The 13,480-nt window shown below is 36.9% G+C and overlaps 1 protein-coding gene across 1 annotated transcript in view; it reads right to left on the bottom strand.

Moving 5' to 3' along the window:
• Positions 1-5,245, bottom strand: part of LOC140136804 (geranylgeranyl transferase type-2 subunit beta-like) — a 50,809-nt gene extending 45,564 nt beyond the window's left edge. Inside the window, exon 1 of the mRNA XM_072158402.1 lies at positions 5,197-5,245. Within this exon, the coding sequence (XP_072014503.1) occupies positions 5,197-5,199 (3 nt within the window). The 5' untranslated portion in view covers positions 5,200-5,245. The remainder of the gene's footprint in view (positions 1-5,196) is intronic.
• Between the last annotated feature and the right edge of the window lie 8,235 nt (positions 5,246-13,480).

The following is a 13,480-nucleotide window of genomic DNA, read 5'->3' as shown; positions in this document are numbered from 1 at the left end:
CTGGGCTGAGGAAAGATTTATCTGACTTCAAAGTCAAGTATTTTGCTGATACTACTCATTCCTCAGTGCAAGATCGATGGGATAAAATTGAGGGTGCCATAAAGGATGCTATGGAAAAGAACATCCCCAAAGGCAGTCATCCAACAGAAAGAACTTGCCTTGGTTTGACAGAACTCATAAATGTATGGTTAGGAAGAAACAGAAAGCTTACAACAGAGCTAAACAGACTGGGAAAGAGGAAGACTGGACTTATTTCAAATTCCTGCAGAAAAAACTAAAGCAGAGCCTAAATAAGGCTAGAAGAGAATATATCTCTGACAATTTGGATGAGGCACTGTGCAATAACCCAAAGTCATTCTGGTCATTCATCAAGAAGATCAAGCAAGATGAGGTTGGAGTTGCTGACTTAAGGATCAATGATGAAATCATCAGTGATGGAAAGGGAAGGCAGAAGCTCTTAATGCCCAATTTGCAAGTGTCTTCACTGAAGAAGATCTCTCAAGTATCCCAACTCTTGGTGATAGTAATTTCATGGAAATCCCAAGACTTGATATCCAAGAAAAAGGAGTCCATAAACTACTCTGTGACCTGAATGCCAATAAAGCATCTGGCCCTGATAACCTTCCACCATTCGCTACTTGCGGTTCCGCCATTTATGCACTATGTGGGGAGAGCCTCGAACTGGCAGCATACATGAATGGGAATTGAACTAGTCATAACGTTCTGTGTAAGGTTACATAATTCTTCCTTTCATGTATGCTGCCAGTTCGAGGCTCTCCCCGCACATAGTGCATAATGGCGGAACCGTGCAAGTAGCGAATGGGTGCTCAAGATGGCAGCAGATGAATTAGCTCCTGTGTTGACTCACTTTTTCCAGCTATCATTAGACAAAGAAGCCCTACCATGGCAGTGGAGGAATGCAAACATATGTGGGGTCTACAAAAAAGGGGATAAGACCAAGCCTGAGAACTATAGACCAGTATCTCTTACAAGACTAGTGTCATATGCAAAATGATGGAGCATATCCTTCACTCCCATATCATGGACCATCTAGAAGCCTTTGATATTCTCACTGATAGCCAGCATGGGTTCCGATCCAAGAGGTCCACTGAAACCCAACTACTTTTGACAGCTCATGACTTCACATCGTCTATTGAAGAGGACGAGACCACCCATGTCGGCGTTTTAGATTTCTCTAAAGCGTTCGACAAAGTACCTCATGAGCGTCTTTTAGGGAAATTGGATTACTATGGAATCCGAGGAACCATCAACCATTGGATTAGGGTCTTCCTTACAGACCGTAAACAACAAGTCGTGTGTGATGGCAAATACTCTTCCTCTAAGCGTGTGGTGTCTGGAGTACCCCAAGGCACAGTACTCGGACCACTACTGTTTTTGCTATACATAAACGATCTTCCAAACCAACTCCAAAATAAAACCAGACTCTTTGCAGATGATTGCTTAGTTTATTCTTCAGGAAAACATCCGCCCACATTGACTCTCTTCAGAAAGATCTTCTAGAACTTGAAGAATGGCAGAACAAGTGGCAGATGTCATTTAATCCATCTAAATGCTCCATCCTTCAAGTCTCAACTAAGCGTGATCCTCCATCGAAACCAATCATCTTCTGTGGCAAGGAACTTGACCAAGTTAAATCACATCCATACCTGGGAGCTGAACTAGAAAGCAGCATGAAGTGGAAAGAACACATAAAAAGGTGACCACAAAAGCCAGTAGAGTACTGGGATTCCTGCAAAGAAACATCTGGTTTTGCTCCAAGAAAGTGAAAACAGCTGCTTATAAGACACTAGTGAGACCAGTTCTGGAATATGCTAGTTGCGTATGGGATCCGCATGTGAAGAAAGACATCAACAGCTTGGAAAGGATCCAGAGGCGGGCAGCCAGATTCTGTGTCCATAATTTCAAGAGAGACGCTAGTGTAACTTCCATGCTTGAACACTTGGAATGGAGCACATTGGAAGATCGTAGGAAAAACAGCAGATTGACTATGCTGTATAAGATCCTCAATGGCCTTGTAGGTATAGACAAGACCAACTACCTGGAAGCAGCAGAACATCAGTACTAGAGGGAAACACAAACACAGTCTGAGAAATGATTTCATCAAAAAGGATGTCCACCGGCTCTCCTTTTTCCCCCGGACATTGAGAGAATGGAATGAGTTGCCCAAAGAAGTAGCTGGAGCGCCCTCAATCGACGCCTTCAAGCAGCAGCTTCAAGCACTACCAACCCATACCAGAGCAGCACGTTAGATACCAATCCATTTCAGCACAGCACATGCACAGCACTTAGACTGATATCCAGCCTTATCCTTTTGCCATTCCCCCCTTTTTATTTCTTTTTGCGTGAGTACCCCATACATTAAGTTGACGAAATGTGGCATATAAATAAAGCCGCCCTGTCGACGTACTTAAGAAGAAGAAGAAGAAGAAGAATATCTCTTGAACCATAAGTGATGTCTGAATATGATGATGGGGTTTTCAGCAAAATAGAGCTTTGAGAATGGCTAATGGCTGATGGAAACTGAAAAGTAAATTTGGGATTTTGATTGACACTTGACTCATTTAAGGGGGTACTACACCCTGCCCAATTTTGTGCCTATTTTTGCATTTTTCTCAAAAATCATAGCGTATTGGGGACAAGGAAGATATGTATATTATAGGGGCAAGGACTATAACTACTGCACTGGAAATTTTATTTCAGCATAGACAACAGTTGTGGAGTTACAGTCAAAAATGAGGGAAAACCAATATTTAATCAATAAATCAATAACTACTTACTTTGAGTTGTTGAATCTTACTTGTCACCAATGTGCTATAATTTTTGAGAAAAATGCAAAAATAGGCACAAAATTGGGCAGGGGTGTAGTACCCCCTTAACGTGATCACATCACAAATGACATTGGTATGATGATCAATGTATGACAAAAAGATAAAAATAAAAAACCTTTTTGCTTTAATTTTCACATGAATTGAATCCATGGGTTCCTACAGTCATGGACGTAAGCAGTAAAAAAATGTCAACAAAACATGCTACTGCACAACCCTATGCCTGTATGTGTTTGACTTTGATGTTGACTTTGAAGAGATACTCTGCAACTCCTCCAGATGAGGTCACCCGCAGAGGGTAGTGGGTGCGCATGAGAGTTTGCTAGTTGTTTTTTTGCTGAGGTCTCTCTGAGGTATGCTGTAACTTGAGTCTTGAATGTGTCTGGACTTGCTATGTTGATTATGTGTTCTGTTGCTCGAGAACTCTAGCCGAGAATTTGCTCACCGATAGCTTCACATTCTAGGCTAGAGACCGTTGCATTCAAAATCTAGTCGGATTCGCTGAAGCATGACACTGTGTAAAGCAATGGAAGTTCAGAAATAAACACAGCCGATCACGACAGGCGATTACATAAAAAATGTTGCTAAAATTACACTTCAGCAAAATTTTAGACTGTCCAAAATATGCAAATCTTGCTCAAAAGATACAGATACATCGAAATAACTTTCATCCAAATTTCAACATTAACAGAATAAATAACTAGGTATGCCAGGTGAATTCAAATTTGCCATCAAACGGCATCATTTTATATATCAAATTAAAGCCCTTGAGTAAAGAAAGCCAACACTGAAAACCTTTTTGTCATAGCACTTTCCGTAACAAAGTTACATCTAGTCAAAGATTGACTTTCATCAAAAAGATTCAGCTAGCGAAATTCCCCAAAAAAGCATTTGGGGGGTGTTTCTAGATCTTAGTCTCATGACGACAGCAGCTTTTTTTAATGGAACTGCTATCAAAATCCCTCTGAAATTCCATGTGCGAGTCTCTCATCACCAAAAAAAAATCATATATTTGGGTCAAGTGAAGTATAGACAACATATTTATGTAGGTTTCCTTGAGCAAGCGGTTCTTTTAAATTTCAATGTAAATTTGTATTGCCGGTTTAGGCCATTTTGGCTGACTAGCAAATGTGTTAACTGACGTTTCCCTCTCATACCTAAAATAACCTCCAGTGTAAAAAATTGCACCGCTGTCCAACCGAAAAACCATAGTAAAGTACTCTAGCATCGAATGCGTAACTATTGTGTGCAAATTCGAAGCTAGAGTTCTCGAGTAAGTGTTCTGGTATATTCACAGAATTAAAACCAGAGAACCAGGACTCGACCGCCATCTTGATACAGGCATGGAGCAAAAATTGGGGGTATTCGGTTTCCCTCGGAATGCGCTTGAGGCATTCGTTGTCAAGCAAGCGCGACATGGATGATGGGCGCATTTGAGAGACGCACTTGATGCGACCTGCACGCGAGTACCAACACGCTTCAGATGAGACGCAGAGTTGTTTTCGTTCGTCTCGCGCACCGTCGGCAAGGACCGAATCCGGGACCCGAATACCCCTAATTTTCTCCCCATAGCTGACGGTAGCGATTATGCGTGGCGGTATAGGGAGTCCGGTTCTCCTTCTCTAATACTGTGGGTATTAAGGGACCGTTCACAAACACTTGTAAGGGGGGGGGCCTGATGCAAAAAGGGGGGCCCTGAAATTTTTGACCCTCCTAAGGGGGGCCCTGAAAAAAATGACCACAATTTTTCCTGGGAAAATTGAGTTTATATGCTTTTCTATGGGGTTGACCGATAATTTTCATGTCGAAAAAGGGGGGGCCCTGAAATTTTCGAGGTCTGTAAAGGGGGAGCCCCGAAAAATGTTTGCGATAAAAAATTTTTGCATCAGGCCCCCCCCTTACAAGTGTTTGTGAACGGTCCCTAATAGTATTATATAATTCCATTCAGCAATGGTTCGTGGAAAGAAGGACTGATTGAAGCAGTCGCTAATTCGGGTCTATTTTCCAATGTACATTCAAGTTGTACTAGTAGTAGTAACTACAAAGCCCTGGAGTTCCAATTATTGGAACTACGTGAACATGTGAAAGTAGTGTTGTTCCAATAGGAGCTGATCATCAGCATTTTATATCAAGAAGAAGAAGGTAGTCGAATTCAACACCCTAAACATGCTAAATCACTATCACCCAGAATTAAATCACATGTATATTCACTATTATGAGCTCTTTAGCCCCAATCTCGGCTCCCCCTTAATTGCTATGATCTTAATTTACCTGCACACATACACAATTATTGAAAATATATGCACAAAAGCACGAAAAATAGAAATTACTTTGTGCGAAGTGTACTCACCATCTTCGCGATCCCGAGTTGTTTTGTTTTTGCACCGGGGGTGTTGCCATTCCATTACCGCAAAATAGTGGAATGGAAATCCCCTTGGAAATCTCCAAGTCAAAATGCCCTGGATGGATAATGCCTATAGGGAGTAGACTATAGGCCATGCGTCTCTACGGCCCTTGGTTTTCCACTTTCGTAGTCCCCTCTTGGGCAGAGCATGAAAACACAACAAATCAAGACTGTCTGAATTAATATCCAAAAAGTTCCCACGTTTTACTTTGCCCATTTAGGAGTTTAGGGTTAAAAATGTGTTTTTCGTGATTTTTTTTCCATTTTTGCCCAAAAATGTCAAATATTAAAATAGCTGTAACTTTGAAAATAAATTGAGTAGAAGTTTCATTTCTATTGTAAATGTTACCGGTACATGTCACATGGATTTCCAACACTGGTGAATAAAAATGTCACAGCACAACTCTAAAATATCAAAAAATGGCAAAAATCATATTTTGACCCGAAAAAGTAATTTTTGCATGGGGAAAAAAATAAAATATATCTTATTGATTTATAAAATATATCATTATGTCAACCTAGTTATTCTGAACAACAAGTTTAATGATGGTGTCCCACAGGGATGCAAATTGTGCCGGGGTGAGCGGAGAGGGAGAGGGAAAGGGGGAAAAGAGGAAAGGGGAAGAAAAGGAGGAGGAGTGAGGGCGTAGAAGATAATGTAGGTACTAGGTGTCCACTGACATTATACACTCTCGAAACTCGCAATTACTAAAACATGCATGGATCGATGATCGGGAGTAGGCCTAGGTCCTAAATGCCAAAAGCCGAGAATAAATTCGCAATATCGTGTATTTCTCTATTCACATCTTGCAATATTTGAACGCGCAGAGTGCCCCCCCTGACAAAAATTAAAGAAAAAAGTGCCCCTCTGAGAAAAATGAAAGAGAAAATCAGGAGGGCAAAGGAAAAGAAAAGGGGCAAGGAGCCCATTTTCTACCAAAATTCAGCCCGATCATGGGCCAAAATAGTGTAAAATACAAAATTTGTATATTATTTTGTTGTTGTAAATGAAGCACTTTATGTTGAATACTTTTGTAATAGCTCACATCAAGTTTGAGAAAAAGACCCCCCCCACCACCACCACCACCACCAACAGCAGCAACAACAACATCCACAATAACAACAACATAAAGAACAACATCATCAACCAGTGGCGTAGATTTCTTGACATTGGGGGGTGGGTTTGGGGAAAATTTCTTGAAATATAGTTAATCCGGCACCTTTTGGCGACAGAATAAGGTTATGGCAAATGCGCGCCAAAAAAATTTGCTATTTTGAAGCTACATTGATGAAATATTGTGCAAAAGTGGAATAAATTCGCGCGTAGCGCGAAAAAAATTGGGGCTTTGGGGGCTAAAAAATTGCCTAAATATATGAGGTTAATTTAGTCAGAAACTCACATACAGGCGTCAACATTGGGAGGGGGGACGACCAGTGTTGAGACGCTTTTCCACAGGAGCAACCACACGTACTGTACTGGTAAGTGCATTTACGCCCTCCGCTGTCCTGAAAACAATTTTACAGCCCAAACGGATTATCTTTGCTTTGTACAGTTTTTTCCCTCAATGACTTACCAGCAAAGGATTAGAATTGAGCACGAGACTTCAGAGAGACTTCATCAGAAATGACTAAACGGCTAGAAAACTGCCTAATTGTTGTCATTTTAAGCTTTTAAAATAAATTATTAATATTATGCACTTTTCATCTTTTTGCAATATAGGTCTAGGCCTTAAAAAACAAAACATCTGCGATGCTCACTATTTTATGTAGAGGATGGAGAATAAATTGTAGAAACTTAAATAGGGCCTTTCTTGACTTCTTTTTCTCTGTTTTCTATTCTTCATTGATGTTTTTTCTAACAGTTTTGTAATTTTTCTTTTCATTTAATTCCCCTCCCAGGCTCGCTGATACTATATATCAGCTTAAATAATGTATTTATTTTGGAATTTTAAAATAGCTCCTATCTGCCCTGGTAGCAGAGCCATTGTGAGTTACTATTAAATGAATGAAAAAAAGTTATTATAAAAAAGAAACATTTTTGTTTAGGCTTTTTAGGCAGATGCAATATTTATGAATATCAAAATTAAAATTTCACTTTTCATCTGCCTACAAAATAATAATAGGCCTACTTATCAAATCTACAGTGAACGATTTGTTTCTTTAACAGCTTTTTGCATTATACTGTTCTGTCCCTCATAATTAAATGCGCAACAATCCTCGTTTAAGGGGTGGGGTATGAACGTTTGGACAGTATTTATTGTGGGACATTAGAGCACATCAGACATATCGAATTGCATTCTGAATACGAAGAATGTCTTTATGATATCAAATAATTTTCATTTTTTGAAATTCACGATATAATACAAATTTTATGGCAAATCATTAAAAAAATTTGATATAACAGTCCTTGAAGTTAAATTTATAAATCTAATGATATATTCTTAAAGTGTATGTAGCTGGGAGGAAAAGCCGACGACCAATTGAAAATTTTTAAGGTATGGATTTTTTTCCTATTTTTTTTTTTGGTGTTTTGGGGAAAAAAATCCATATCTTCAATACGAAAGGTCAAAACTTTCAATTGATCGTCGGCTTTTCATCACACCTACATACACTTTAAGATAAATAATCAGATTTATAAAGTTTACTTCAAGTACTGTTAAATATCAAAAATATCAATTTTTAATGATTTGCCATAAAATGTGTATTACATTGCGAATTTCAAAAAATCAAAATTATTTGATATCAGAAGGACATTCTTCGTATTCAGAATGCAATTCGATAATCTAATGTCCCACAATAAATACTGTCCAAACGTTCATACCCCATCCCTTTTAATTGCTTTGTACCGTTTTTCCCTCAATGGCCTACCAGCGAGGGATTAGAGCCCAGCGAACACGATAGTTCAGAGAGACTTCATCAGATGTAATATTTGTGAATATCAAAATTAAAATTTCACGTTTGCATCTGCCTACAAAATAATAATACTTATCAAATCTACAGTGAACGATTTGTTTCTTTGAGGGCTGGAGTATGAACGTTTGGACAGTATTTATTGTGGGACATTAGAGCACATCAGACATATCGAATTGCATTCTGAATACGAAGAATGTCATTCTGATATCAAATAATTTTGATTTTTTGAAATTCGCAATTTAGTACACATTTTATGGCAAATCATTAAAATTGATATTTTTGATATTTAACAGTACTTGAAGTAAACTTTATAAATCTGATGATTTATACTTAAAGTGTATGTAGGTGGGATGAAAAGCCGACGATCAATTGAAAATTTTGACCTTTCGTATTGAAGATATGGACTTTTTTCCCAAAACACAAAAAAAAATTAGGTCTTTTTGGGAAAAAATCCATATCTTCAATATGAAAGGTCAAAATTTTCAATTGACCGTCGGCTTTTCCTCCTGCTACATACACTTTAAGAATATGTCATTAGATTTATATAATTTACTTCGAGGACTGTTATATATCAAAAATTTGAAAAATATCAAATTTGTATATTTTGTCATAAAATTTGTATTATATTGTGATTTTCAAAAATGAAAATTATTTGATATCAGAAAGACATGCTTCGTATTCAGAATGCAATTCGATAGGTCTGAGGTGCTCTCATGTCCCACAAAAAATACTGTCGAAACGCAATAAACGCTCATTTTAGATCCCTTAACAGCTTTTTGCATTGTACTGTCCTGTCCCTCATATAACTAAATGCGCAACAATCCTCGTTTAACCGCTCTTAATTTTCATTCATTGAAGCTCGGATGTCACGTCAGTGCAATGATAATAGCATTATGACAGTTAATATGTTATTATAGTCTTTAAATAATTCGACTGATTAATTCGTAATAATTCAAGCTCTAATTATGAATGCAATATAGATAGCCTTGTATTGTACCATATTTTTCTTTTCTTTTCCCCCTATTTTTGTTTAACCGAAAGTACATTCACACATAGGCCTACAACACGTATTTCGATGTAAATTTTCTCGAAATTAGACGGCCAAAAATAATTGTTTCCCAAAATAACCATTTCGAGCATTTTATATTATAAGCATGATGATAGTACAGTTTTATTTTTCTTGATTCATAGATGAAGAACACACTTTTTTTACAATTTCGCAAATGTGTTTTGGAAAATTACCCACTTTTTGTGTGATTCGCGAATCGCGTTTCTTCAACAGTAATCATCCCATATTTCGCGAAATTTCCGACGAGCATTGAGTACCCGCGGATACACTCTCGATATACCGTAGAATTCCATGTTTTAAACGAAATAGACGAAAGACACAGTAATTACATTATACTTCTAAATTGTCACGATTGTTTGAACTATGTTTAAAAAAATGTTGTGAAAATAATGAACCTTTATAACTTAATTCACATGTAACATTATTACCAAATGTTAACACGTCCAGCCTCTGACCATGAAATATAATCAAATCAAAATTGATGAGTATGTTCAATTTGACAGATAGGATACACTGTTAAAAATGTCCGTAAAAACAGTTTCCGTAAACTAACAGAAATCTGTAGTGTAAAATCATTTCAATGAAAGAAATATCAACTGACCTCATGATTATAATTCAAGTATTCTTATTTTCCAACATACATTTCATACTTACAGTGTTAAACATTTTGTTAAATACAGTAAATGTGCTTCAATAACTTTTGTTGACGGAAATATTTCCGTTATTTTACGGAAATTTTGAACTTTTTCTGGCAGCAAAATTTCCAGAAGTTCCGTTTTCCAGTAAATTTCCACTGTATTTATTTTTGTCCGTATAGCAATACATATACATTTTCTGTAATTCATAACGAATTTTCGTAAACTATACGTAAAGTGTCTGTTACATTACAGAAAATATCTTATAATTATGGAAATAAAATGTTATTTAACGGAAAAAAATTGATGCCAAAAAATTCCGTAAATTTACGGAAATATTTTTAACAGTGTAGGCCCTATACGTGCTTTAAAGAAAACAATCTGAGATGAGATGAATAACAGTATAATAAAGCAAGAAGACGGACAATTAAATTATCGAGAGCATCTTCATGAACGATATCATGATGAGATACATTTAATATATTTTATGCAACAGGTTTCTAAAAAATATCCGTGTGTACTATATAGTATGGATAATTTTGTTATATGAGCAACATTGTTGAAGGATGTTAATGCTCTGCGTGCTAGCCATGCGCTTCAATGGAAAAAGTTCAAATTTTGAAATATTTTCTCGCAATATCAAGAGCTATCTTAAGAACTACTGCATCAATACTAGGCGTGTTTGTACTCATTTTAATGCATTTTTCAAGCTGATTCCAAATATTGTCATGAAAATTTACATTTCTGAAATTTTTGAATTTTTAAAAATATTTTGAAACTTGTCGTCTGCAGTCGACACCCGCGTGAAGAGAGTTAAAACGGTCCTTTTTCATCAAACACTCACGTTTTTGTACGAATAATTTCAGAGTAATCATATATTCCGTCATATTAGCGGTGTAATGATGAATGACTGATCTAAGTCCTTTACTTCTTGACAATGTTATTTTTGTCCTTTTTTGACTGTTTATGTGTTCCATGAATTTGATGGACATTATTTTTGTTGGTGATCACGACGTGTCATCTACGTAACGCGACCAAATTCTTTGGGTCAATGGCCGCGACTTGCTGAACAGTTGGCACGAGAATAGCTTCTGTAAAATGCGTATAGGCCTATATACGTTTTGCATGGAAATTACAAAATCCCCTCAAAATTCGCAGTTATACCAGTGTGTGTCATGTCAGTATCCTATAGATATTATTGTAAATATTTTTAGATATACACATAAATGGTATTTGAGGGTGAAACGCACGAGCCGATAGATCTAATAATCTACCACTATTATATTTTGAATACTGTGACAAAATTCCCATATCGTTTTTATTTAATTTTCTTAGGTCATTTATTAAAATCTGCTAAAAAAGGCTGATGTGTGAGTGACCGTTCCTACTAGACATAATAATAATGATAATCAAATCTTCTTCCACCGTATGATTTTCTTGGGTGAGTTTTGTTTTATATCATGATGATGCCTTAAATCAATTGATGCAACAAGTAGGCTATATAAAATGAGCATCCTTGCGTTTGTTGCGATATTCTTAATTTCTTGAATCCCTAAGTTTTACATGTTTTGTGTGCGTAATGCAAAGCGTGTTTCCTCAACTCTCCTACGAATGTTATTATGTTAGTGATTTGTATTAGGACAACTGCGTATTTGATCACGAAGTCGCCGGTGTGAAATGTTATCATAACGGTTCGTTGCTGCTTTAATTAATGATTCAGAATGATTGACTTAATTAATGAGATACATTCATACCAGATTTACTCCTCTCACGGACTATATAATTATTTAAAATAACTTTCAAGCCTTTTTGACGATATTTATAAAAATTAATGCACAACATGATAGTCATTTTACTTTTTTTCTGTATAATATGCAAATAGGTCATATTTGCGGAAGAATAGATGTTTGGTCGTCTTGATATTCCCACGGATGTTTCACAAAATAATTTGAATTATCAAGTGAAGTTAGTTGGTCTTGAAGTAATTTTCCATATAAATAACTCATGCTTATAATTTATGCCATTTGCACTAATGTATTTGTTGCCAATATCAAACGTCATAATTATTAGGCTAAAAAGCTGATGACAGTTTCAAAAACGAATGCGGACTGCGGCTTTTTATTCTTTTAAAGATTTGTTAAAACTTTATTTTGAATTAAGACGTCATGTTTGAGTATTCAAAAGTACACTGCATAAAATAGCGGTTGATATTCCAAGTACAAATATCAATTGTTTTATTCCTAAACACTGCAAGTATCGAATCCAGGAAATTTTCTTCCAAATTTGTCCGGAATTTCATGACAAAAAACAAATTTAAAGGGGGGAAATAACAAATGAATTTGCCGTTTCAGCTGACATGGACGCGCTAAGAAAAACGAAAAAAATAAACCAAACAAACAAAAAACGGCGGCTTTGAGACGTGGTCTTTTTTGCCCTTATGCTCCTTAGAACTATATATGAGCTTGGACAAGATCATGGGAATTTCCTAACCGACCGTTTTTCTAGCAAAGGCTCAATTAAATGTAGCCTCATCAGTGGCGGCGCCATGAATTTTTTTCGGGGGGCATTGTGGGGGAGGCAAAGTGAATTTCAGGGAGGCAAAATTGCCGCAAAAAGTGGACATTTACGTGATTTGGGGTTTCTTGCCTCAAAGGTGTGGGGGGGGAACTGGGGGCCAACAAAAATATTGGGGGCGGAGAAATATCCCCTTGCCCCCCTCCCCCCTAGCTCCGCCACTGAGCCTCATTTGTCAAGAACGTTGATGCTCATACTGTTTATCAGGCCGTGTAGTATTCATCTCCTATAGTTGAGTTGCCATCCTCAAATTTAATCAGTTTAATTCTTTTCACAAAATGTTATTTCTGTTTCTCATTTTGTCGATATTTTGTCGATATTTTTTTCTCTTTATTATTTACTTCATCAACTATCTACTGCTGATAGCACCAAACTTCGCCAACTATCTATACTGCTGAGAGCTCACTACTTCATCAACTCTCTACTGCTGATAGCTCACTACTTCATCAACTATCTACTGCTGATAGCTCACTACTTCATCCATTATCTACTGCTGATAGCACACTGCTTCATCAATTATCTACTGCTGATAGCATACTGCTTCATCAATTATCTACTGCTGATAGCTCACTACTTCATCCATTATCTACTGCTGATAGCACACTGCTTCATCAATTATCTACTGCTGATAGCACACTGCTTCATCCACTATCTACTGCTGATAGCATACTGCTTTATCAGTTCTCTATTGCTGATAGCATACTGCTTCATCAACTCTCTACTGCTGATAGCATACTGCTTCATCAACTCTCTACTGCTGATAGCATATAGGCCTACTGCTTCCCCAGCAAACACAAAAACGTTTTCAAAACGTTTTAAACAGGTTATATTTTAGGTTTTGGTTTAGAAAAAAAGTTTTAATAACATTAAATGTCGGGTTATATAAAGGTCATTAAAACGTTTTGTAGGTTATCAAAAATGTTTTTGAATGTTATGAATACCCTTAATATGCCCTTTTAACCAGACATTTTAACGAAATTTGTTTTCTGGCAACCTTTTCTAACCTTTTGCAGATGATGTCAAAAACGTTTTGTGTTTG

The sequence above is a fragment of the Amphiura filiformis genome, chromosome 17 (assembly GCF_039555335.1).
Source record: "Amphiura filiformis chromosome 17, Afil_fr2py, whole genome shotgun sequence".
In the NCBI taxonomy this organism is placed as follows: Eukaryota; Metazoa; Echinodermata; class Ophiuroidea; order Amphilepidida; family Amphiuridae; genus Amphiura; species Amphiura filiformis.
This window is presented reverse-complemented; position numbering and strand designations above follow the sequence as displayed.